General features: G+C 40.3%; 1 protein-coding gene across 7 annotated transcripts in view; it reads right to left on the bottom strand.

The window, feature by feature from the left end:
* SLC26A5 (solute carrier family 26 member 5) overlaps positions 1 to 23,550 on the bottom strand; it is a 31,610-nt gene that overhangs the window by 3,315 nt on the left and 4,745 nt on the right. For 3 of the 7 annotated variants that reach the window (XM_065743630.1, XM_065743629.1, XM_065743628.1), the window contains exons 2-16: positions 15,344 to 15,561; positions 13,574 to 13,713; positions 10,996 to 11,106; positions 10,267 to 10,448; positions 9,598 to 9,762; positions 7,990 to 8,142; positions 7,499 to 7,581; positions 7,258 to 7,405; positions 6,259 to 6,372; positions 5,857 to 5,934; positions 4,900 to 4,995; positions 3,533 to 3,639; positions 2,326 to 2,395; positions 958 to 1,050; positions 113 to 235 (exon numbers count right to left, since the gene is read on the bottom strand). In XM_065743630.1, the coding sequence (XP_065599702.1) occupies positions 113 to 235; positions 958 to 1,050; positions 2,326 to 2,395; positions 3,533 to 3,639; positions 4,900 to 4,995; positions 5,857 to 5,934; positions 6,259 to 6,372; positions 7,258 to 7,405; positions 7,499 to 7,581; positions 7,990 to 8,142; positions 9,598 to 9,762; positions 10,267 to 10,448; positions 10,996 to 11,106; positions 13,574 to 13,713; positions 15,344 to 15,498 (1,818 nt within the window). In that variant the 5' untranslated portion in view covers positions 15,499 to 15,561. Of the gene's footprint in view, positions 1 to 112; positions 236 to 957; positions 1,051 to 2,325; positions 2,396 to 3,532; positions 3,640 to 4,899; positions 4,996 to 5,856; positions 5,935 to 6,258; positions 6,373 to 7,257; positions 7,406 to 7,498; positions 7,582 to 7,989; positions 8,143 to 9,597; positions 9,763 to 10,266; positions 10,449 to 10,995; positions 11,107 to 13,573; positions 13,714 to 15,343; positions 15,562 to 18,955; positions 19,011 to 23,550 lie in introns of those variants that run through there. The other 4 variants (XM_065743635.1, XM_065743631.1, XM_065743633.1 and 1 more) reach the window with 4 other exon arrangements.

Below are 23,550 nucleotides of genomic sequence, written 5' to 3'. Positions count from 1 at the left end.
CTATTCCTTAGCAGTCTGTCCACACTACACAGTGCTTGTATTCCAAGCTTTCCTTGTATAAACAAGAACAGTAATTCCAGAGAGCATCACGATGAAGCAGAGGTAAAGTTACCGAAGAACTCACTAGCTTCAGTACAGCTTTCTTTTTGACTTTGTTGGCCTTCTTTATTTCCCTGGCATGCTTCTTCTGGGCTTTTCTTCTTGCTGCTAATATGGCACAAGGGTCTACTCCAGTCTGGCATGAAAAGAAAGCACGATCAGACAAGATTCAGCTTGTAAGGATGACACTGCAGTATCTATTAGCACTGAATTCATCACTGTCATAAATTTCGAAGGCGCCTGCATTATTCAGTGTTCCTTGGTGGTAGTGAGAACAGTATAAAGGAAGAAGGAATAATCTTGGCAAGCACTGTGTTAAGATGAGGAAGAGATGCATCACATTCCTCCCTTCAGGTCAGAGGTGCCATATTTCAACAGAATGCTGATTTGAGTGTGGAAAGCGAAGGGGAGGTAAGTGCATGTGGAGATAAATCACTAATACCTCTTGCTTTCTGAAGAAGTACCACCCACCTCTTTTGTGTAAGACTCGCCATGGGAGCTACAGAAAAAGTTTTCAGAAATTAGTAAACGTGTAATTGTTACCAAGTCAGGCAGTTCTGCCTTTAGCTAGTTCTGTTACCATCATTCCCACTCAGTCAGACATGGGTTAGGCAGGAGGTGAAGTATACGTTGCATGTTGTTTATTCCCTCCCCCTGTGCTGTTGCTTGCTAAGATGATCTGCAGTTGGCTGTAGGATCACCTTCTCATATTTTACTGTGTTTCTGTGTTTACTGATTACTAGAGGGCACCAGTAATCTACTGCACTACACTAAAGGGCCTGAAAGATAAACATGTTTCAGGAAAAAAATAAGTTTGAATTTTCAAGACATAGGTATTAAAGACTTTGCTCTACTCACCTTTTTCTTCAGTGCACTTGTGTATGACTCACTATTGGCAAAATAAAGCGATGCATTAGCTTGAAATATTTTTATTCCAGGATATTCTTTAACCTAAGGAAAAAAAAGCATTGGATGCATTAAGTATTGCCTGCACAGGTACAAGACATTAGAATACTTGTTAACATGCAGCCCAAAAGCCAACTCGGGATGGCTATCAGCATGTATCATGCACAGCCAGCACTGCTGTGAGCAAAGCCAATGGGAGATCAGGGCCTCCACCCTTCCAGTGTCACACTGCACAGAATCAGTGCCATAACAAAGAACGATCTAGCCATATAAAGGAGTTAAGTATTACAGTTCTCAGATCTAGGAAAGCTTCCCTTTTAGCCTCCAAAGGCATGACTTCCTTCTTTCTCTTTCTTTCTTCCTTGCTTTTGCCAACTTTTGGTTGAACAATATCACATTTATAAGAAGCTAAGTGCACGGCAAGCAATTATGCCATTAATCAAGTCTGCTTAATGAGCAGGGGACGGACAAAGGCAAGGAGATGCTGTTTAGAAAAGCTTGTGCTTGGGGCCCACAGTACAGGAAGGATACGGAGCTGGTAGAATGGGTTCAGAGGAGGGCCATGAAGATGATCAAACAGCTGAAGCACCTCTCCTATGAAGAAGTGTTGAAGGAGTTTGGCTTGCTCAGCCTGGAGAAGAGAAGGCTCCAGGAAGACCTCATTCCAGCTTTCCAGTACTCAAAGGGAGCTTATAAGCAGGAGGAGGACTGACTTTTTGCACTGTATATTAGTGACAGAACAAGGGGAATGGCTTTAAACTAAAAGAGGGGAGGATTTAGGTTAGATGTTAGGAAGAAATTCTTCACTCAGAGGGCAGTGTGGCCCTGGCACAGCTGCCCAGAGAAGCTGTGGGTGCCCCATCCTTGGAGGCATTCAAGGCTGGGTGGGATGGGGCCCTGGGCAGCCAGAGCTGGGGGGTGGCAACCCTGCCACATCAGTGGGTTTGGAACTAGATGATATTTAAGGTCCCCTCTAACCTAAGCCACTCTGGTGCTTATAGATTTCATTTAATACTGTCACACAACTAAAGAAGGTGGCCTCACTTGCAGTTGTGTACACAGCAGGTTCAGCAGTGGTATTTCTATATATCTCACCATTCTGTACAAGGCCAGCACAATGATAATTAGTGTAAAGGTTATTCTTGATCATCTCCTAGTCAAACATACGAGCAGGACAAGAAGGCAGCATTTTTAACAAGATGGTTTTTCCTAGTAACATTAAATTTATCTGCTTCCTGAAAGCATATTGCAGGTGCATGCCAGTCAATTGCCACATCTCAGTTCCAGTACATAAAGCCACACACAAAAATACACTCCTACCTCTTCATACTCTTCCACATCACAGTAGATATCTGTGTCAGGAATCTGACCAAGGATTCTGTACTGGGGTCTGGAGGGAAATGGAGGCAAATGTTACAATACTATCACTTAAAAAGTAGAAAAGTGAGTGCTTAAAATAGTTTGAATCTTATTTCATATAGTCATTCTGTCTGCCACAATTTTATCTAAATTTGGTCAAGGGTGGTTTGTGGAAGAAACAAAACTAGGGGGCCTATGGTTCTAAACTTCTAAACTATGCAGAAATAGTTTAGAAGCTTAGCACTGTAACACTGCCATTTTCTGAGAAGCATTGGCCACAGCATGCAGAGTTAAAGAGTAAATTTTCTTTGGTTTAAGCTGGTGCAACTTCATCAACTGTCTTATAAGTACTGCAGCTTGGACTGGCACAAATACACTGCAATAGCCTGCTCCCAAAACAAGTGTGCCTGAGCAGATGAACACTCCCAACACAGAGGGCAGTATGACAACAAAGTGATGTCTGCAAGGATCAAACCATGTACAGCTGGCAGAAGAATACACTTATCTATGCAGAGTGGAAATCTCAGGATTTGGTTCCACTCCAATGCAGATGGAAACCAAGGTACAGATTTCCCTTCTAGATGAGAACACCTTGAGCACAGAAACCTCACATAACAGGTGAAGCCCTATTCACACATGCAAGAAATCATTCCACTTTAGATCTGGAGGACAACTTCTGTGAACTAAAAGCTCTGGACTGAGAGCAAGAAGACGTGATATGAAACTAGAAAGGCAAGGCTACTTTTCTGATGAATTAGAACTTCTTTATAAAATACTTAAATGTTTAGTGATAATCTGACACAGCTTTAGTTGGACTGTGACAGTGCAAGGAAAAGGTAATCTTTTAATGAACCTAGCACCAAACAGGCTTGAAGTTCTGTATTCCAGACATTAAAAGCAATATAAACAGGATTAAGTGAAGGAAGAAATCAAAATTCCCATCTATGACTGAAATTGCAGCTCTCATGCTCATCAAAAATTAGAAAAATAAAATTTGAACCCTAGGTCAGGGCCACGGGTCATGTCCTGCACCAGCTACATTAGGAAGCAGATTCTATTCTGTATGCAGTTGAAGGGAGAGGAAAGGTCTGCTGCTTATTTGCATCCCTTAAACAAACAGGACCAAACAGACGTCCAACAAACATGGATTTCATTAAAGAAATCTGACCTTTGTGTTCTGTAAATAACGGTTATCATTGCAAATGCTACTGCAGTAAGCAAACCATAGTCTAGTCCCAGGAAAAGAGAAGCCACAAAAGCTACCACCCAGATGGCCTGAAACAAAGAAAAGCTCTGAATTAATATGCATCCTCTTGGTTAACACAAAAACAATAGCATCACTTAGCCTGAAGCCTATGTATCTCCTCTGCTCGGGAACAGGCTATGTGTAACTGATCATGATAGCAGGCTGTAACTGCTTTAACCTTTGAAAGGGTGTAAAAGCTCAAGGCACACTAACATAACATCTGGCAAATTGTCCCATATTAATTAATGCATTAAGTCCTGTTCTCCAAGGAATGCTGTGTTGACATCAGACTCCCGACATGAAGGGGAAAACATACAAGGTGTGCAAAAGCAGCTCTCATTTATTTTCATCTTTTACTGAGTAGTAGGACTGGCCACGTTGCAAACCCTGCTATTTGCAGTGTGAACTGTTAACTACAGAAATAAAACACGTGAAGGACTGCCATAAGAACTCCTGAACAATCAATTGTCTTTGTCTGGATGAGGCACCTGATTCCATTCGCACGGTGACAGGAATTTGCTATTGAGAAAGGGAAAACTCAGTGCTTCCAGTGTGCTAAGGTCTCTGTGTCATACCATATAGAAACTAGCTGCATTGCTGAGCCAGCAGGACTACTTCACAGGTCTCAAAGAGCAGCTCAAGCCAATAATGTGGACATGCCATTTTATTCTAATGATCTCAAGGATTTAGTTCCCCGGTCATCAAGAATTTTGGAAATCATTTTATATATATATATGTATGGCTGCAATTAACTTTTGAGGTTGGATATCTGCTCCATGATCTCAAGGACTACCTATGTGTCAGGACACTGTGGTCTCTGTCACATTTCCATGTTCCCCCAGAAGTAAGCACACCACTGCAAATCATGGATCTTACTTTAGGTCAATAACAAACAAACATTAATCCAGAAAATCACTACGGACAGGTTTTTGGTTTGTCATCTTAGAAGATGACAAATACCTTCATGTAGTTTTCTCTGTTACTCTGTATTTCAAATTCCTCTCAGGCATTCCTATAGCCTTCAGTACAGCTTCTATAACAACACTGCACATGCTTTGCTTTTACCACAACTAAACTACTTCTGACCTGAGCTAAAGGCTGTTGAACAAGCACAAAAACATTCCTGCCTGCAACAGGTTGCTCTCCTAGGGTAATGTAATGCCTTATGCTCACCTGCAGTGCAACCCGATTTCTTATTCCCTGTTAAGTTTCTACTCCGTTTTGGAGGACAGGGAGAAGCAACACATTGAGTACAGTAAAATATATGCTCTGAGCTGTGTATTACTCACCAGTTCAATCTTACTGGTTCTCCAGAAGTGTGCAACATCTCCAAACTGTTTAAACATTCCTTTCAGGTTCACCATTACAATTGCAGCTAGCACTGTCTAGGAATATTACATGAATGTTATTTTCAGAAGCAAAATAAACCTGCTTCAGAGCATCAAAAATAACTTTTCTCTGCTCATAAAATTGATATAAGTCTACTGCAGATGTTCTGCTTAAAAAAACAACTTCTTCCAGCCTCAGAAATGGCAAGCCGGTGTCAGTATAGTTTGATTTACTCTCCTCCTGGCAAGAGAAATCATGTATTCCTGAGCTTCAGGCTGCTGCAATTATAGTGCCTGCAGTACTTGAAGCAGCTAGACTGTAATCTCAGATTCAGGTTTCTCTGCAATACATTGTAAAAATTCCATGGCTGTCATGTAGGTATAAACCAAATATACATCTCTTATTAAAAATCAAACAAAACCCAACAAAACAGGAACCGTACATCATCCCATGCCATGTCGCTAGCATCAAGTTGATTTTTTTTAATCACTGTATATCTATTCCCATGAATAAATTTTAATACAAATAAGAAAAATTGCAGTGAAAACAACTCATTATGCTGAGCCATTATCATCAAATCCCAACCCTCTCCCAGCTGATCTATTCTCTCATTTAACTTTTTGGACTCTTCTCTGCATCAAAAGGGGAATCATTTGAAGATACTAATTGTATGTCTTTGAAACAGTCTGGAGTGGCTAATATTAAAAAAGAGCAACAACAAAAGCATGCTGTATTTTTCAAATATTTATTAATTGTTCATCTAACTTACAGCAAGAATCTACACGAAGTTTAAGGGTTTCTGAATCAAGCCCCAACTGATTGCATACTCATCAGCCACTCCACAATCACTGTTTTAAGCAATACTAGCTGGTTTCTGTTCACTGACATGCAGTGCCTAGCAGTCAAAACCACCTTACCTGTGGAAGTGGTTCAAAGAGGTATCCAATTGCCATGAGTACCAACAGAACCATAACTGAAGAGAGCGCACCTGCAATCTGAACAAAATAAGCAAGAAATGACATATGAATATCCATATCTGCCCCAAAAGGCAGTAATACTCATTAGCTAATGCCTCCTGTGCTTCCCAAAAGACTGCTTGAGTCATTTTTGATCCCTCCCTGTCCATTTTCACTGTTATGCAGCCTTCTGTCCTGGTCAGCATGGATACGAAACGGGGGAAACTGCAGTTACTTTTTCTGGCCAAGGCAGAGAAATAAGGCAGTCTAATGAAACTCCAGACTTCAGCTTTGGAGCACCAAAAAAAAAAAAAACACCACCAACAAAAAAACAATTTTGGCTCAAAATGTGGGTTTACATACCTGAGTTTTCCCACCAGTGCTTTCCTGAACGAGACTCCGAGACATTGAGCAAGTGACTGGAAAGCTTTGGAAAAATGACCCCACAGAATTACATATTCCCAAGGCAATAAGTTCCTGTGTTAAAAAAAAACCAACAAAACAAACAGAGCAAAACAAAAAGCAGTTATACTTAGCAACTGTATGAAGGTGGAGCTATCCATACATAATAATAACCACCTCTTATTTACAGTGCTTTCATAGCTACCCTATCATAACTTGTGCATGTGAAGGAACCACAAGTACGAGTTAATGCACATTAAATCATCTGTTAAGCAAAGTATTTGATAAAGTGCTAGAGACATTTCTCATCCTTAAACATTACTGTGATGAGTGAGACTGAAAGTTAAAATGAACGACAGAATAGTTTGTAAGAATTTCTTCAATTTGGGGATAGCTTGAATTTTAATACTAAAATTGCATCAAAATGATTTGTCATACAAATAATGTTCTCTGCCTCCTACCCTAAAATATCTATTTATTAAGAATAAAACAAACAACAACTGTATGACCACCCACAGAACAAGCTAACTATTTGCAATGGATAAATAAAAAGTAAAACATAATTGGAATTTCTAAATCATATATAGTAGTTCTTTGGTACAGAAGACAATATACTTATCACATGGGAACTCTACGCTTCACTGTGAAAGAATGCAGAAGTAAAACAACTGCCCATCAGGACAGTGGCCTAAGTAATGGCTGTCCCAACAATTATTGTTCATGCACACGTCCAACCTTCAACTAAAGTCTCCCAAAACAAAGGTGCAAGTATAACTAGTTCTTAAAATAGAGGTATGAGTGCTTAAAATAAATCCTGGCATTTTATAGCATAGGTTGTAAAAAAAACCTTGATTTCCTAATGAAAGAAAAACCAATTTTTGTCCAGTATGCCCTTCTACTTTAATAAAGAAATGAAGGTGATAGTGAATATTCTCCATGGAAAAAGTCAAATACTTTTACCTGATTCCCATCAATGGTGTAACCATGTTTAAGGGCAAAGATCTTGGCCATAGATACAGCCATTGAAAATCCAACTATTGCTATTGCTACTGCATCTATAAATATTGCTGGGATGAGTTGAATCTCAGGAACTGCTGGTGCACTTAACCTTGAAGAAGAAATAAATGATTACAATTACTGTAATAAAAGCTCCACACTGTATGAAAAAGGTATAGTTTGAATAAGAATATATCACTCCTACCCTTGAGGAATTTTCCCAACAACATCCACTCCATACGACTCAGTCAGATTCATTCCAGCTGAAACTCCTGTGCCAATAATGACCTAAAAATCCGCAAATGCATCATGAGCTAAGAAGAGTCCCACTGGTTCCTGCTCCTCTTTCTACTACTGCATTTCAAAAAGAAAGCGGGTCCTGCAGAACCTCATCCTTTCCTCAGAAGGGGATTCTAAGCTCTTGCAATGCGTGCCACTCAGAGGCAAGTCTTGCAGAGACTCTTCCAGATGCCAAAGCTCAATTCCTTTTTGGGAGCTCATGCCTAAAATTTGGGTACATCGCTGCCTAACCTCAGGAGCACCCAAACACTCAACTGCACCAAGTCTCAAACAAATAGTGTTCCACAGAAGTTACCCTAAAGCCCCATGAGACTTGATAAAAAAAAAAAAAGAGATCAATTCTACAACTTTAGAAGAGGTACATACTTTAGCTACAGAATGTCACAACTGACTTACCACAATGATCTCCATAGGAATAGGAACTGGTAGTTTCTTCTTAAAGCGGAGATTGATTTCCTTGCCGATCAGCAGCAGAGCGATGCACGTTAATCCAACAATCAGTGCAGCAATATTGGTGGTTGTTATTTTTGAAAACACAGCAGCTAGGCTCTGTAACACAACAGGAGTATCTCCATGAAGATCATATTTGTTCAAATTTATTTTCTCAGCATATTTGCCACTGCTGTTTTTATTCTACATCTATAATTGCAGCTAACCATTGCTTCACTAAAATCCCCATTGTTCCAATAAGATAGAGAAGTTCTCAATAAGGGAAACAGATTTGCAACTGTTTATAGCATCAGTCTCACTCAAATGGGTCAAAAATTTGGAGAAAAATTGCTATCACGGAGGAAAAAAATCTAAATCACATTTCTTCATCTCTTGATCTAAATCACATCCACGGCATTTTCACACAAATTTCATACTGGCAGCCACCTGAAAGCAGTAAATACCCATCTCTTCTAATACCTTCAAATATTCTTTGGCAAGTCACATCTATTTAGAGCTGCAAAAGCCATTTCTAAGGGATAAAGCTGCTGATCCTACCATTGAAGTTACCATAGAAATATGATTAAATAACTATGATCTTGAAACAACACTGAACTGACCACTATTGCAAATTTATTTCAGCTGAAAAACACTGTTAGAAAGGGTGTTAGAAAAGGAAGCTTGCTAAAACACACAAATAGTTACTAGAAGGTAAATAATTCCTCTACCCATTACTCCACCTTCTTCCACAGCATTTTAAAAAGATTACATAATTGACCCCTGGAGAGGTCTTTTAAAGAAGGTGTACATATCCTACTTCAGACAGAAGGAAAAATATAGCAACTACCAGGATACTGTCAAAGTCCTGGCAGTGCATCTTGAAAGTAAACTTTCCCTCCTATTTATTTGTCAGTTATTATTTCTCATATCTTTATTAGTGAACTAAACAGCAAATTTAGCAAATAATTATTTAGCAAAATAATTTAGCAAACCTGTGTGGCCCTATCTCCAAAAGGTTTGTTGGACCTGTGCAATTACACAAGCAAGATTTCCAAGAAACATTTTCTACAGCCATCACCACTGAGACTGAAATACTGATTGCTCAGCAATAAAGGAGCTTTAATCTGCTTAAAAGCTTTGGTTTCCATAGATACTTGAGACTTCCCCTGTTCTTCTACTCAAGACTTCTTGTCTGCAAAACTGAAGCACTGATTACATAAACTTGGAGCTTCCTACAATGGTAGGTAAATCAGATCTAGCTCCATTTCAACTCTGCTTGTTTGAAACAGCAAGAAAAGTAATCACAGAATCACAAAATGGTTGAGGTTGGAAGGGATCTTTGGAGGCCATCTAGTGCATCCTCCCTGCTTGAGCAGGGCCCCCTTGAGCACATAACCCAGGACTCTGTCCAGGTGACTTCTGAATATCTCCAGAGAAGGAGACTCCACAGTCTCTGTGAGCACGTGTACCAGTCAGTGCTCAGGCACCCTCACGTTTCCAATAGAAATCACAACCCAAGCTTTAAGTTGTACATAAACATATATGCAGGCATATTTAGTGAAGGTAGTTACTTACATACACAACTGAGAGGGGCCCACTGAATCGGCTAGTCTTTACTCCAAGCAGATACTTTAACTGTGAAGTGAAGACATGAACTGCAGCAGCAGTAGTAAATCCTCGCACCAGAGGCTCTGTTAAATAGATGGCCACAAACCCAAATCGAAGGAAACCTAAACACAACTAATGAAGAAGAGAAACAGGAACTGTGTGACTCTCATTGTAATCTGTATATTAGCACTACACAGCAGACAGACCACATCTTCTTATCCCCAAGCCCAATCAGGCAGCCTCAAACCCGGCCCTTCCAAAGCCACAATTCAGCAAACAGCCATCAGTGCCCCAAATCTTCCATACAACTGTCAGGTGCAACACAAGACACACATAAACAGGTGCTTGTATGTGTTTATGGACATACTAGAGAACACCAGGTAGAGTTCTTTTTCTGACAAGATAGGAAACAAAATGAAAAGGGAGGTCCTGTTCTTCCCCATCAAGGCAAGATGCTCAGACACAGACTTGACTCCCATGCATCCCCCTGCAAACCACTTCTGCTGTGTGGCTGCCATGAAGCAGCTTGCATTCTACCCAGTACACTTCTGAAGAATGAGCCTGTTGACTAAGATCTGCTGCCCCTTGCAGCTGCAAGTCTGGCAGCAGCTCTTACAACAAACTGTGTGCACATACCTGGATAATTCCTGAAAGAAAGGCGAGGGTCACAGCTACCTGCACCCGCCTGTCATCCCTAAGACCGTAGTATTCAGAGGCATCTGTAGCATTAGTTGAGTTGTAGCCTACAGAGACCACTTCATCAGGCACCTGTCTCACAGCAACCCCGCCAACCATCATACTAATCACAGCAAAAGTGCCTGAAAAAAGTGGGAAAGAAAATAATGAGTTCAAATTCTGGCAGGTGTAAGGAACAGTTCTAGGCTTCCTTACTACAACCTGCACAGATCCATGGATCTATTTGATAATAGATTCTTCTATCTAAATAGCATATTTTTTAGTCCCAGCATCTACTCCAGTACTCAGTATCACTAAAGCTGTTTAGATATTGAACACAAGACTTCTATGGTAAGTAAATATCATCCATTTTTCTATCTCAGTTCCTATTATGCAAATTAAAGACTCATGGCCAGAAGATGGTTGACAACAGAGATGAAATCATAGTTTAAGAGTTCACAGCACACATTTATAGACCTAACCACACCCCTCTCCCCCCCAGCTCTTTATTCTTTCCAAAGCAATGGATAAATTAAGAATAAAAAAACTTGCTCATGCTCAACACATTTGTGTATCTCTTATTCACTTAAATGTGAGTTTAGAAATTTTTTTTTTGTATTTATGTAGTTTAATTTTTACAGTTTTGTTAGACACAAACACAAAAACATACAGTTGTCCATGCAGTTATACCTATTGATATGTGCTTGGAGGTCCCAAAAAAAGTATACAGAAAGACAGGATAAAATGAAGAATATAGGCCAAATACTGGGGGAACAGCTGCCAGCAAAGCATAAGCTAAACCTAGAAAACAGACATAAATACACATGTTAGGCAGAAAAAAAACAATTTCAAGCAAAAAGATTTAAGTCGTAAGGGACAACTCCCACCATGCTCTCGCTCCATGGGACTGCATGGGTACTTACCATGAGACTGCACTCACTAGCACACTGTGTGCTTCACGTGATGTGGAGCTGTCCTGAGCAGTTCCAGCAAATCCAGTAGCTCTACATGACTTGCACTAAAGCAAATACTGTATCCTAGCTTAATTTGTTCTCTAGTTCACCTAGACAAGTGTAGAGTCACAACACACAAGCTGTATGTCGTTACCATGTTCTGGTGGACTGCTCCAATCGGAATCTGAAAAGCTCAGAATTCCAGCACACATTAAGAAAGGATTCAGTGCAGGAGAGTTAGAGATACTCTACAACACCTCTCTATTAATGCAGTTTTCAATTCAGAGATAAAGCATGAGGTTATCCTAAAAGAACAGGCCACGAAGGAATCTTCAGTGTCATCCAAGTAGTCTTGTTGCAATGCAGTAGTTCACAGGGACTTGCTGATACCCAAAATATCCAAGATCTAACCTACCCAAGAACTGGACTGATCGATCTTTTATTTTCTTGTAGCAATGAGCTTTTAATTAAGTACTTCTGAAACTCACACCACATGTCCTCTCTGTCCAGGGACTATCTCATGCCAAGAGCATCAGCAGAACATCCTGTACCATAACATCCTGGCCTTTAATATGACAATGAACTCACCAGAACTAAAAACCAGTGGTGTCAAAGCAGGAAGGTGGGTCTATGTGAAGTTCCTGATCTGAACACCCTTTTATTCTCTTTCCTTTTCACTTGTACTGGCATTTTTTAAAATACTGTCAGTGCCAAGGAAATAAAGAAATATTGACATGACAGGAGGTCACTGCTCAAACCTGGCAAGATTCCCAGGCTTCTTTGACCTCATGCCTGCTATAATGACATCCTTTCCAGAAAAGTAGAAGTTGAACTTCTGTCTTTTCAAAAAGGAAAAGATCAAGAGCAGTTCAAGGGTATGACTGCAATCACTGAAGGAAAGAATAATGTTTAGTTTAAAACAAAGTTACAACATTAAGTTTAAAGTTCACTGCTGACCACTTACATTTTAGTGCTCTTATCTAGTCCATCACATAAACCATGCCTCTGTATACACATGGTGATGTTTGTGCCTACTGTATGACAGATCTGTCTAACAGTTTACCACAGCACTGATCTGTTAAAGATAAGTTGATGCTTATGTTTGTGTAAGGAAAAATCCTTCATTATAAAAAAAAAAAGCACAAATCTGGTAAGCTGCAGACATATAAAGGTCAATTGCACTAAGTCAGGATATTTCATTACCATAATGGGTCATCCCATAAAAATCTACATTTCTGAGATTTACAGATTCATTCTTCAGACCTGCCTCATCCTAAAGGGGAATGAGTGAGGCAGTAATAAGTTTAATTAAGCTCTGGCTTATTTCCTAAGTAAACTTATGTATGCTACATTACCCTTAACGTGAGGATCCCGCTGGACTGGGCTCTGTAAAAAATATCAAGGATTCCCTAATTTGAGAACTGCTGGCCATGAAGTTGCCATTCCCAAAAATGTGATGGCACTCCGTAATGACACTGCAGTAAAAATGAAGCCACTTTTTAACACTGCAGCAGTTCTGAAATTGCTGACAGTGACAGGCTTAACAAAAGGCTTCACTAGCCCAGTCACCATGAACTGAAAAGTACAGTGAATACAGTTCCCTTCTTATCCTTCTACAGTCTGCTTCAGCTTCAAAGCCTGGCTCTACTAGGTGTGAAACTTCCAATTAATTTAATAGAAGTTCCAAAGATTCTTATTCTTGTTATGTAAGTTACTCTTGACTGATTTTCATCATGCTAATTGTTGCCTGCTACTATGTCAGTACAAAGATGCCCACTTAGTAGTGCCAACACGGGCCACAAAAAAGACTGGGGGCCTGGAGAATCTCCCTCATGAGGAAAGACTGAAAGATCTGGGGCTGCTCAGCCTGGAGAAGACTGAGGGTTTCAGGCTGATTCTATCAATGCTCACAAATAATTAATGGGTGGGAGTCAAGTGCATGGGGCCAGGCTCTTTTTTGGCGGTGGCCAACAATAGCAATGAGCACAAACTGGAGCACAGGAAGTTTCATACAAACAAAAGGAAAAACTTCTTTACTTTGATGGTGACAGAGCACTGGAATCATCTGCTCAGAGAGTTTGTGGAGTCTCCTTTTCTGGAGATACCCCAAACCCACCTAGTTACTTTCCTGTGTAACCTACTCTAGCAAACTGGCTTGCAGTTCTGAACAAAGCTCCTTCCTGGTTGGTCTGCTTAATGCTGTACTGACCGCCAGATACACATCTGAAAGGCCCATTCAGGAAGCCAGTCACTACCATAAAAGCAAACACAGAAAAAGAAAAGCACAGGATGAATAAAACCAGAGAGATACTCACCTTGAGGAAGCTGCATAACTCCAGTGCTTATACCTGAGATAATGTCTCCTAATAAGTATTCTTTCACTGGGTAACGGGGAAGCCATTTTAAAATTGGTAAGAAACTGTAAAGATGAGACTTAGCTTTCTTAGAAGAACAACTGAAAAATCAAAGCAGAAAGAAAAAGTCAGATGCTAGCAGGTAAAAAAAAAACCCTTTCTTTCCTATGCAGCGTGACAGCCCCATTAAACACAGACTCAGATTCCTGATTACAGTGTTTCCTATACAAAGCTTATGCACAAACAATCACGACTCCAGCTATTTCTGACTTCTATCACATGTTGGTCTACAATCTTGCGAGGCTGGAATTCTGAGGGAAGTGAAATTGTTCAAGCCTATGCACAATGGGGCAGTCACACAATGCTTCTGTCTGAGATCATTTGCCTAATAACAATCCCTGAGGATAACTTGCTTTCAGGTAGTGCTTTTCCTTCATAGATCTCAAGATACTTTATAATGCTTATCCTATTCTTACTGACTGGATATTTTACACTTTTATAGTATAACTTTTGAAGTACCACACTTTTTTTTAATTATTTTACTAGTACTTTATACTATCACTGTTACTAATAGGCTAATTTTAAGGCTGCTTGAGAATATAGTCCTCCTTTACCATGAAAGGAAAGGCACTGAAGTCAGCAACACTGATCTTTTAGCAGAGTTACTAACCTTTTGAAACCCTGACTCACGACAACAAATAAAGACAAGAAATATATATTCAGCACTGTCATGCATCATACATTGATTCCAGTGTGGTAAGAAAGTTTAATCTTATGTAAAAATACAACACTGGAAGCATAGAAATGCTTCTCTGTGTAAAGGAACTATGAGAAAACTGCAGAAATTTGTTAATAATCCCAAATTGTCACAGGACTAAATGGCATAGGGTAGAAGCTTGTTGTTAAAGTGAGGAGGAACTAGTCTCTCACACTTCTTGCAATTCAATCTACTCCGTAGATTTTGAGCTACATAATTTTTATTAGGGACAGATACATTCTTTTGGAGTGGAATTAGGTGCTGTTACCATTAGAATAATCATTCAATTAACAAAAGCAAATCTCCAAGCATCAAATTGTGGGGACACAAACCAAATATTTAACAGACAAGTAGTCAGACAGAACAACATTGTGGCAAGGAACAGAGTCAACTCTGCAAATAAAGCATTGATAAATGTAAAGCAAATGAAAACTTGATAGTATAAGAAGCTTCCCTTCATTATCCTCTGGCATTACAAAGCTAGAGCTGCACAGTTAAGGGCATTTTATATGTAGCCAGCTGATACCTAGACTGCAAGGCAGTTAGTTAAAAGCTACCAAGAACCTCAATTAAATCCTCATTTGGCTAATAATTTGACTACTACACACTTGTCGTGTACTTCCATTCTTCCATGAAATGGTCATGTGAAGTGCAAATTTAGTTGTAAATATTTCCATGTAAGAAGGACACACTTTTTTGGGGTCTTAAGAATCTACATGTCACATGCCTATTCTACATATTTTTCCTTTCTACTTTAATGAAGGTAACTCAAATAATTTATCCAACAGTTTGTAATATAGCTACATATTTACATATAAAAACACATACACAGCTTCATGACAGTCTAGCTGAAAAATCAAACTAAAACTAGTGCTTTTATCTTGTAGGCTTCTTTGAAGGAATTACCATCTATGTGTATGAAAAGACAATTGGCATGGTTCTAAACAATAAAATCACATGAAACAAAATCCTACCGGCAAGAGTGCTCAATTCTCTGCCTCAAAGTCTGAGATGTTCTTTCTCGTTTGTGCAGCTGTCCTTGCAAGATCTCTTGGTTATATATTGGTCTCTCCACACGATACTTCTCATTTTGCTGAAGACACACTTCACTTTCTTGAGCATCTTCCATATCTGATCTCACTAAGCAGGAGACGAGGAAGAACAGCTCCACAGTCTGCACAGCAAAACCTGGCTGCAGAGAAAAAAAATTGGTCAGTGAATGTCACTGTCTGAACCTCTCATTTGGAATTTCCTTTCTGAGAGCCAGGCACCAGAATTGTGAGTGAAGTTTAAAAGCATTAATTAGACGGTCAGTAACAGTAAATAAATAAATTACATCCATTATCTTTACTATAGGGAAACCATTATTTTTATGCTTCTCCTATGTAAAGACAGCTTTTGCATTAATTACTCTGTAAATAATTGCAGAAACGCAAAAATGGAAGGGTATGTTCATGCTTATCTGCTCCCTTCCTCCTCAGCTTCTAAAGGAAATGTGAATATTGAAGAGAGATTGCTTTATTGCTGCTTACTCACGAACTGTAACACCCACCTCCAAAACACAATACTTCGATCTTAAAAATGAGAAAGCTATTTCCTTCTCCAGATAACCAGTGCTTCCTGCACCTGTCCACCCTGCTTTCTCTTCCCTCTTTCAGAGGCTTCTTTTTCCAGACAGCAATTATCTGAAGGATATACAATTAACTGCTTTCAAATAACTTATTTCAAAGGCACCGTTTCTTCGGGTGTCAGAAAGTGGTGAGGTGCTGGAACAGGCTGCACACCCACTCTGTGTGGAGATGTTCAAGAAACGTGCAGATGTGGTGGCACTTTGGGACACAGTTTAGTGAGCATGGTGATGACAAACTGACAGTTGGATTAGATCTCATTGGTCTTTTCAACCTTAAAGTCTCCATGATACTGCTGTCCTCAGTCCTGCACCCACTAAAATGGGGTGCCATTGCCAAAACATCCAAACACGTTCAGGACTTGCTCTGTTCATTACTGTGGTGGTTACTTCCATAAATGTAACTCTGAATCACAGTTACTCACAAACTGAACTCTAACTCATAATTCAGAGTTCTCCAGGACTCTTCTTCTTTTTAGGGTGATATCCCTGGTTAGTTTGTACCCCGTGTTTATAGAAGCAAAATGACAGAGCTGCTATATCAATAAGAAGAGATACTGGCTAGCACTACATTTGACAACAGAAAGTACACACAAATACAGTGAAGCCTAGCAAAAACAGATTACCAAATTGCCTTTAAAAATAAAGGACAGATTTCAGTTAAATTCTTATAATCCAGAATCTAAGAGATGACACTGATGTTTTTGACGTGCTGTGGATTAATAAGGAAAAATACATGTATTTTAAGCTGAATCTTACCACAATCATTCTCATCTAGGTAGAGATGTTACTTATGGTTTGATCCCTTTAAATAATGGGAAAAATCTCTAATTGTGAACTAGGTGTCTAGGCCCAAGTCCAGTAAGGCATTTAAGCACGTTTGCCTTTAACCAAGGGAGTTAACCCAGAGGTGCTTAGTTTCTGACTGGACATCAGTACTTTCCTAGAAAAGGGTTACTGCACAGAACTGAAACAAGCTCCACCTAAATGCTCACGGCTAACCACAAGTGCTCCAGTGCTCTGATTCAGCAAATACAGTCTGCCCAGCACCAATATTACTCACAGAGCCTTTAGTCTGACAGAGGTTCTAGAATTTTCCACTCAGTTCTCACAGTTCTCTATCTTCAGGAACACAGCAACTCTTCAGCTCTCATTATTTTGTAGAAGGGTTTTCCATATATAGTCACAAAAGGATATTTTACTGAAACTGTATTTTTAATTCAGATCACATTTAAGATTTACTTCAGCTTTATTGCACAAAATAAGACACCAAAAACAGGTTTGCAGGAACAGTGGTACATCCAAGGTGCTATCAGAGCTTGTTAGCTTTGCTCTCTTGAAATGCATTTTAAGCTTCTTTCCCATCTTTACATAGTTCCAAGTCACTAAGAAGTTTGAATGACAATTTATTTCCTCACATTATTGCTTAACAAACTGTGGTCCTGGTCAACGTTAGAACAGGATTATTCTACCCTCAGTTCCCACTTGAGTGCCCCTGCTTTTTTTTTTTTTCCCATCTTCATGTTAGCAATGCATCTCACTGCATACTGTAAGCAATTACTTTCCATACTGTTAGCAGCCAAACATATACCTGCAGCACTTTTTTCTGCACCAAAGTCTACCTGCCCACAAATACCACTTCCCATTTCATATCTTGCTCTGTTCCAGATAGTGAGACAGGCACGAATTGTAAAAATAACTGAAATGTTAACTGTCCTAATGTACTACAGCAAAGCACAAGCAATCCAGCAGCTTTCTAGGGTGCAGTGATTACAGTTTCCTGATAAAGGTGATGAAGAAGCTGACAAGGGGATGTGCCCTGCTAGACCTGATGCTTACCCACAAGGAAGAACCTGTTAGGAACATGAAGCATGGGAGAAGCCTTGGCTGCAGCACCCATGAGATAGGGTTCAGGATCATCAAATCACTGAACCACTTCAGTTGGAAGGAACCTTTAAAGGCCATCTGGTGCAACTCCCCTGCAATGACCAGGGACACCTATAGCTAGATCAAGTGCTCAGAGCCCTGTTCAGTCTGACTTTGCCCGTCTCGGTGGACAGGGCATCAACCACCATTCTGGGTGACCTGTTCCAGTGCTTCATTAAAAGGATCCTGAGTGGAACAAGACAAATAGCTGAATCAGTCCCAGGCCTCAGAAGACCCGCGGTGTATGGTCACAGAGAGAAGGATCCCACAGAGTTGGCTGATTGTCAAAGATTACTTACTCCAAATTCAAGAATTGTATATCCCAGTGAACAGGAATTCGAGCAAGAGTGGTAGAAGGCCAGCGCAGATGATCAAGGAGCTCCTGACAAAACTCCTATGTGAAAAAGCACACAAGATGTGGCAGCAAGGACAGATGACCCAGCAAGAACACAGAGATGCTGCCTAAGCATTCAGGGACAGGTTAAGGAAAGCCAAAGGCCTCCTGGAGTTGAACCTGGAGAAAAACATGAATGGCATCAACAAGAGTTACAGGTGTAGCAGCAGCAAGAAGAGGTTTACAGAAAACACAAGCACTTGACTGAAAAGGACAAAGGACATGGAGAATGATTAGCTTTGCCCCAGTTTCTATCAGCAAGATCAGCCTTCAGCAACCCTAGCCCTGGAGACTAGTGGAAGAGTCTGGAGCAAGGAAAACTTATCTGAAGTGAAACAGGATCAGGTTCAGGAACTTGAAAAAAGCTGGGGACATATAGAAGTCCTTGAGTGCACCTTCAAGTCTGAAGATGATATTAAACTGAAAAGAGTGGTGGATGCACCAGATAGTTGTGTTGCTACTCAGAAGCATCATGATGGGATGGAGAAATGGGCAGACAGGAACCCTACTGAGTTCAACACAGGGAAGCACAAAGTCCTGCCCCTGGAAGAAATGACTCCATGCACCTGGAAATGCTGGGATTTAATCATCCAGAAAGAAGCCGTGCAGATAAAGATAATATTACAACAGATAATATATATTGTCCACCAAGTAGCTGTGCAGTTAGAGAGAGCAGCATTTTGTGACTAGCTCTGCGTCTCTCCAAGTGTTTCTTGACCACCGTTATTATGATTTTCCAATAAAGATTTGCAAGGCTTACAAATTCAGACTCTGCCTTCACTCTAGCATGCTCAAGGAAGAGGAAAAATAATTAGATTAATTCCTGTGAAGACACAGCATAACAGTGAATTCTGAAAACTCTCAGAGCCTCAGCTAAGGGAAGAGAAAGGCGATCTTCCGGCATCCGGGCGTCTTACTTAATAGTGGAATACCATTCTTGGACAACCTTTGAACTTCATAGCAAGGATAAAATTAACATGCTGCTAAGAAACACTGCCATTAATCTTATCAGCCAGATAAAAGTTAAGCTAAAGTAGCTAAAAGCTGTATGCAAAAGACTTAAGAGTTAGCGATTCTTTATCTGACCGATAAAGACCTGTTCTTATTTCTTTACTGCTACTATCAAACTGAAGGTGTCAAAGAAAAAAAAAAGGGAAGCAAATATCACTTGATAACACCATCACTAGTAATCAAGCACTTTCTCTTCACAATAGTAGGTGATAAAGCAGAGTTGTAAAGCCACCTACACCGACCTTGCAGATGACAGCAATTTTTGATCCAGTTTACATAAATGAGAATACAACCATCAAATTTCTAAGGACCTGAATTTGGTTACTGTGGACATCCAAACACGTACAACAGATGCTTGCTCTTTATATTCAAAATACAGTGTATAAAGAGAAAAAAGCTGGAGACATGAAAAACAACACACTGCACCACTATCACAGCCTTAAGAGTGTTATAATGTCAGAATGGGGCGCTTCTGTTCCTAACCTTGTGTTTCTAACCTGAATGTACCTGAATCTGTCCACTATAACTCAAGGGGCTCAACAACAGATCCACTGACCTGCCTGTTCTAAAGGAGCAGAAAGCCTTCCTTTTGGTAGCTAAGCATAGATGCTGGAAAAGTATGGGTGGAAATTACTAATACAGCATTATACCAGAGAAATGCATCTGTGCTGGGGAACTCTGTTTCATCGTGAACTGCAAGTTTATCAAGTATCTTTAAGATTACAAATAAAGAGGACTGCCATCAGTAAAGGGGCTTGTGGAATTCAATGTTTAGAAGATACACTCCACCAATTGTACACTGAAAAGCAGAGCTATTGCTAGAGTCTGTTGCTAACATCTCAAGAGTCAATTGTCAGAACAGTGACTTTTCTCATTTCCTTCTTTCCTCTCTGACCTCATTCCTCAGGGCCTTTATACTCTTTCACTCATCATCTTAAATAATTATAAAATGATACCAGAAATTGAATTATTTTTTGAACAAGCACAAAGCAGATGTAAAATGACTGGGTGGGGTTATAAGGAATGAGTTTTCTTAATTTCCTTGGACTGCACTTATCGTCCTTGTTTCTCCTTTGCCACTCCTACTAACTAACAAATAGATGTTTTAGAATTGCAGTCTTCAGGTGAAGCTTCACAAATTCAGAAATAACTTGTGAACCAAACAGAACTTTCACTGTGTAGGTAGTAAGATAAGAAATGCACTCCAGGAGACTTTTTTGGGAGCCTTTAAAAAAAAATTAAAACATGAGGATCAATCCTGGCACAGCTTTTGGACAGAAGATTTCCACTCTTTAGCACATATAAAGTTAAGATGCCTGCATAGACGGTGTTGCTTATGCAATAAAAGCTCCTCTGAACACTCACTCCAGTTCTACCACAGGAGTGATCAGCCCATCTGCATGAGCCCCAAGTAGCACAGGGGATCAGCAATGGGGCCAGAGGAGTCCCAGCCCACTCTGGGGGTGGGAGAACTGGGGCTTGGTGCGAGACAGCTATCAGGAGCTGGGGAATCCTGATCAATCTGATCAACAGATAACTGTCTGTGCCAGCAAATGGAGGAGGCCTCAAGGGTTTATGTGGCCAGCTGCCAGCAATAGGGGACACAGGGAAGCAGGATCTAGCAGCAGGACCATGAGCGTCTAAGCGCAGTTGCTAGAGGGATCCACCTTGGAGATACAAACATATAATAATACATACCTATTCTCATTGTGGACCTCCATCCTGCTCAAACAGAGAAGGAAGATGAGATGGCTGGTGCTGTCCATCTATCCCACATGGCTGGCCATGCATACAAATATATTGCGTATGCTCTGTGTGCCTGCTGGGAATACATCTCTAGCCTTGGCACTCATGGGACCTGGGGACATGGAAACAACAGCAACCTCACCTGCCTCAGACTGCTGAGTTCAGCATGATTTTCCCTTAACAAACTAATCTTTTACTTATTGAAAAGAATGCAATCACAAGATGTGAGGCACTGAGATTCTTGTCTCAGACAATACTAACAAACTAGGTAATTAAAAAAGACTATGAAACTTACCCCTTGTGCATAAAGAGGTATTTTATACGTTATGATCCTTAGAGAAAAAATAAATAAATCTCAATATTTTCACCTCTAAAGATTTATTCCACAGATTATTTATTAGTATCTAATGTTATCTCTTATCAAATAGCAATCTTATGTTGTTTTCAATAAGATAATGTTTTGGAAACCTGTGACTGAGCTGCTTAATCAGTATCACCTAAGGCAGATACCTGTGGCATTATGAGCAGCAAACACTGCTCTCCCCCGCCAGGCATGGATAAGAGTTGTCTCGTTTCCAGTGTAGACACTGATCTCCTATTTACATGGGTTCTCAAGGACATCATTTTCTTACTTCTGTGTTTTGTGGCTTTAGTGAAGTTGGGTATGAATCTGCAATACCCACTCCTTCATAACATTCCTTTTGAACTCCAAAAGCAGTAGCTACAGGCAGTAAAATCAGTTAAGTTAATCATAACGGCATCATGGCCAAAGACTGCTCTGTTGATCTTGAGCCAACTGATAAGGATGCACAGCCTTTCGTGCACCTCAGGTCAGGTAACCATTAGCTAGTTTCACTTCTCTGGGGGAAATCCACTGCAAAAAAACATTTTGGAGCAGGTTTCATTGTGGCCATCCAGGTGCTAATCAGAAGAGAAAACATGGATCAAGATAAAGCATACACCAAGCTAACTCAATGATTTCCACAGCACATGCAACATCAGTGCACCCATGACCTCCAGCTGAACAGTAGATCTGTTCATGACCTGGCACTCTTCATACATCTTTTTCTAGTCAATGGGAACCAGCATTCAACAAACAAGCATCTGATCATGTAGCAAGGTACTGTTGTTACATGCTGCACTTTCTTCAGTGGAGAAAGCACCTAACAATCCTCCTATCACAGACTGCTTCATCAACCCTGTTTACATACACCAGTAGCTTCCCAACTGGCTGCATCAAGATATAAATAAACCCCTCCCACCCCCCCCAAAAAAAAGCAGAAGGTTGCTGTTTATAACCACAATAATATCACTGATCATTTATAGTGCAAATGTCTGAAGCCATAGGGGAAGCTGAAGGATAGCAAATCATACTGTGGTTACATGGATAAATGACTGGGTTCGAAGGAAGGAAAGAAACAGAGAGTTTTGAATGTATAAACTGATATTCCAGTTTCACTGCTGACAACAAGGCAAGAAGTAACTACCCTAACAACTAACAGAGGCTTTGAATTTCTGAAGGATCCTGTGGGGAAGCTCTCTTCCGAGTGCTTTCAGAAAGGATTTGCCTCTCCGCAGGACAGGCTATAATTGCCATCCTTGAAGAAATTCCCAAGGAACTGTTGTTTCTGAAAAAGCCAACAAAGAGCATCAGCACAGGGCAGAAATTCTCTTTGAAAGTCATACTGACAACTATTTAATCAAGCTGCAACTCTCTTCCTATAGCTTTGAGAGAGAAGTTCAACTTTATCATTCACATGAGGACATGTGTTTGGAAGAAAAGGATAGTTTCCTGTCAGCTGATATTACAACAGATTTTCAGGGTATGTTGTTTGTGCACTGGGTACCAAACTAAATCTTGTATGAGCAGAAGTAGGACTTGACCTGTGACATATCCTGCCCAGTTAGGCAACTGCTACTTGGCTCAGTAGAATTGTTATCCAAGTGATAGCGTCTTCCTGACTCCTATGTACTTAAGGGCGTTGCCTCGTGCTCTGAGGAGACTGCCAGCCAGCAGGAATGACTTTCCTCAACTTTTTGACGTCAGGGTTATGCACAAAGGACACCAGTGGGCAGCGGCCAATACTGCTTTCTGCTGAAATATTTAACATTCACAGTAAGAAAAGCACATGCAGAAGTCTTTTGTCGCCTCACACCAGTCCCTGCAGACTCACCCTGTGCCTTCACTTTTCTTCTGTGGCTGATAACATAGTTCATAGAAAAAGAAATGGCGACTGCTCCCTGAGAGCTCAAACACCAGCTGTCACACAACGAGTGCATCACAGTGCATGTGATGGTTCTGTTTCTGCTCTTTGCCACACAAGTAAAGCTACTAATCTTGATCCACAAAAAAAGTGGCTCTACAATTGCAACAGTGCAGTTAAGATGGGACAACGTATGAAAATTGTCTTGGACTGACTCATTATCAGCTTGTGACGAACACCTTCATATGTTGAAGGTTTTCCACTGAAGAGTAC

Source organism: Cyrtonyx montezumae, unplaced genomic scaffold, assembly GCF_038088225.1.
Source record: "Cyrtonyx montezumae isolate F1298 unplaced genomic scaffold, pur_monq_1.0 scaffold_3, whole genome shotgun sequence".
NCBI classification, from domain to species: Eukaryota; Metazoa; Chordata; class Aves; order Galliformes; family Odontophoridae; genus Cyrtonyx; species Cyrtonyx montezumae.
The sequence above is the reverse complement of the archived record's forward strand: the minus strand, read 5'-3'. Positions and strand labels throughout refer to the sequence as shown.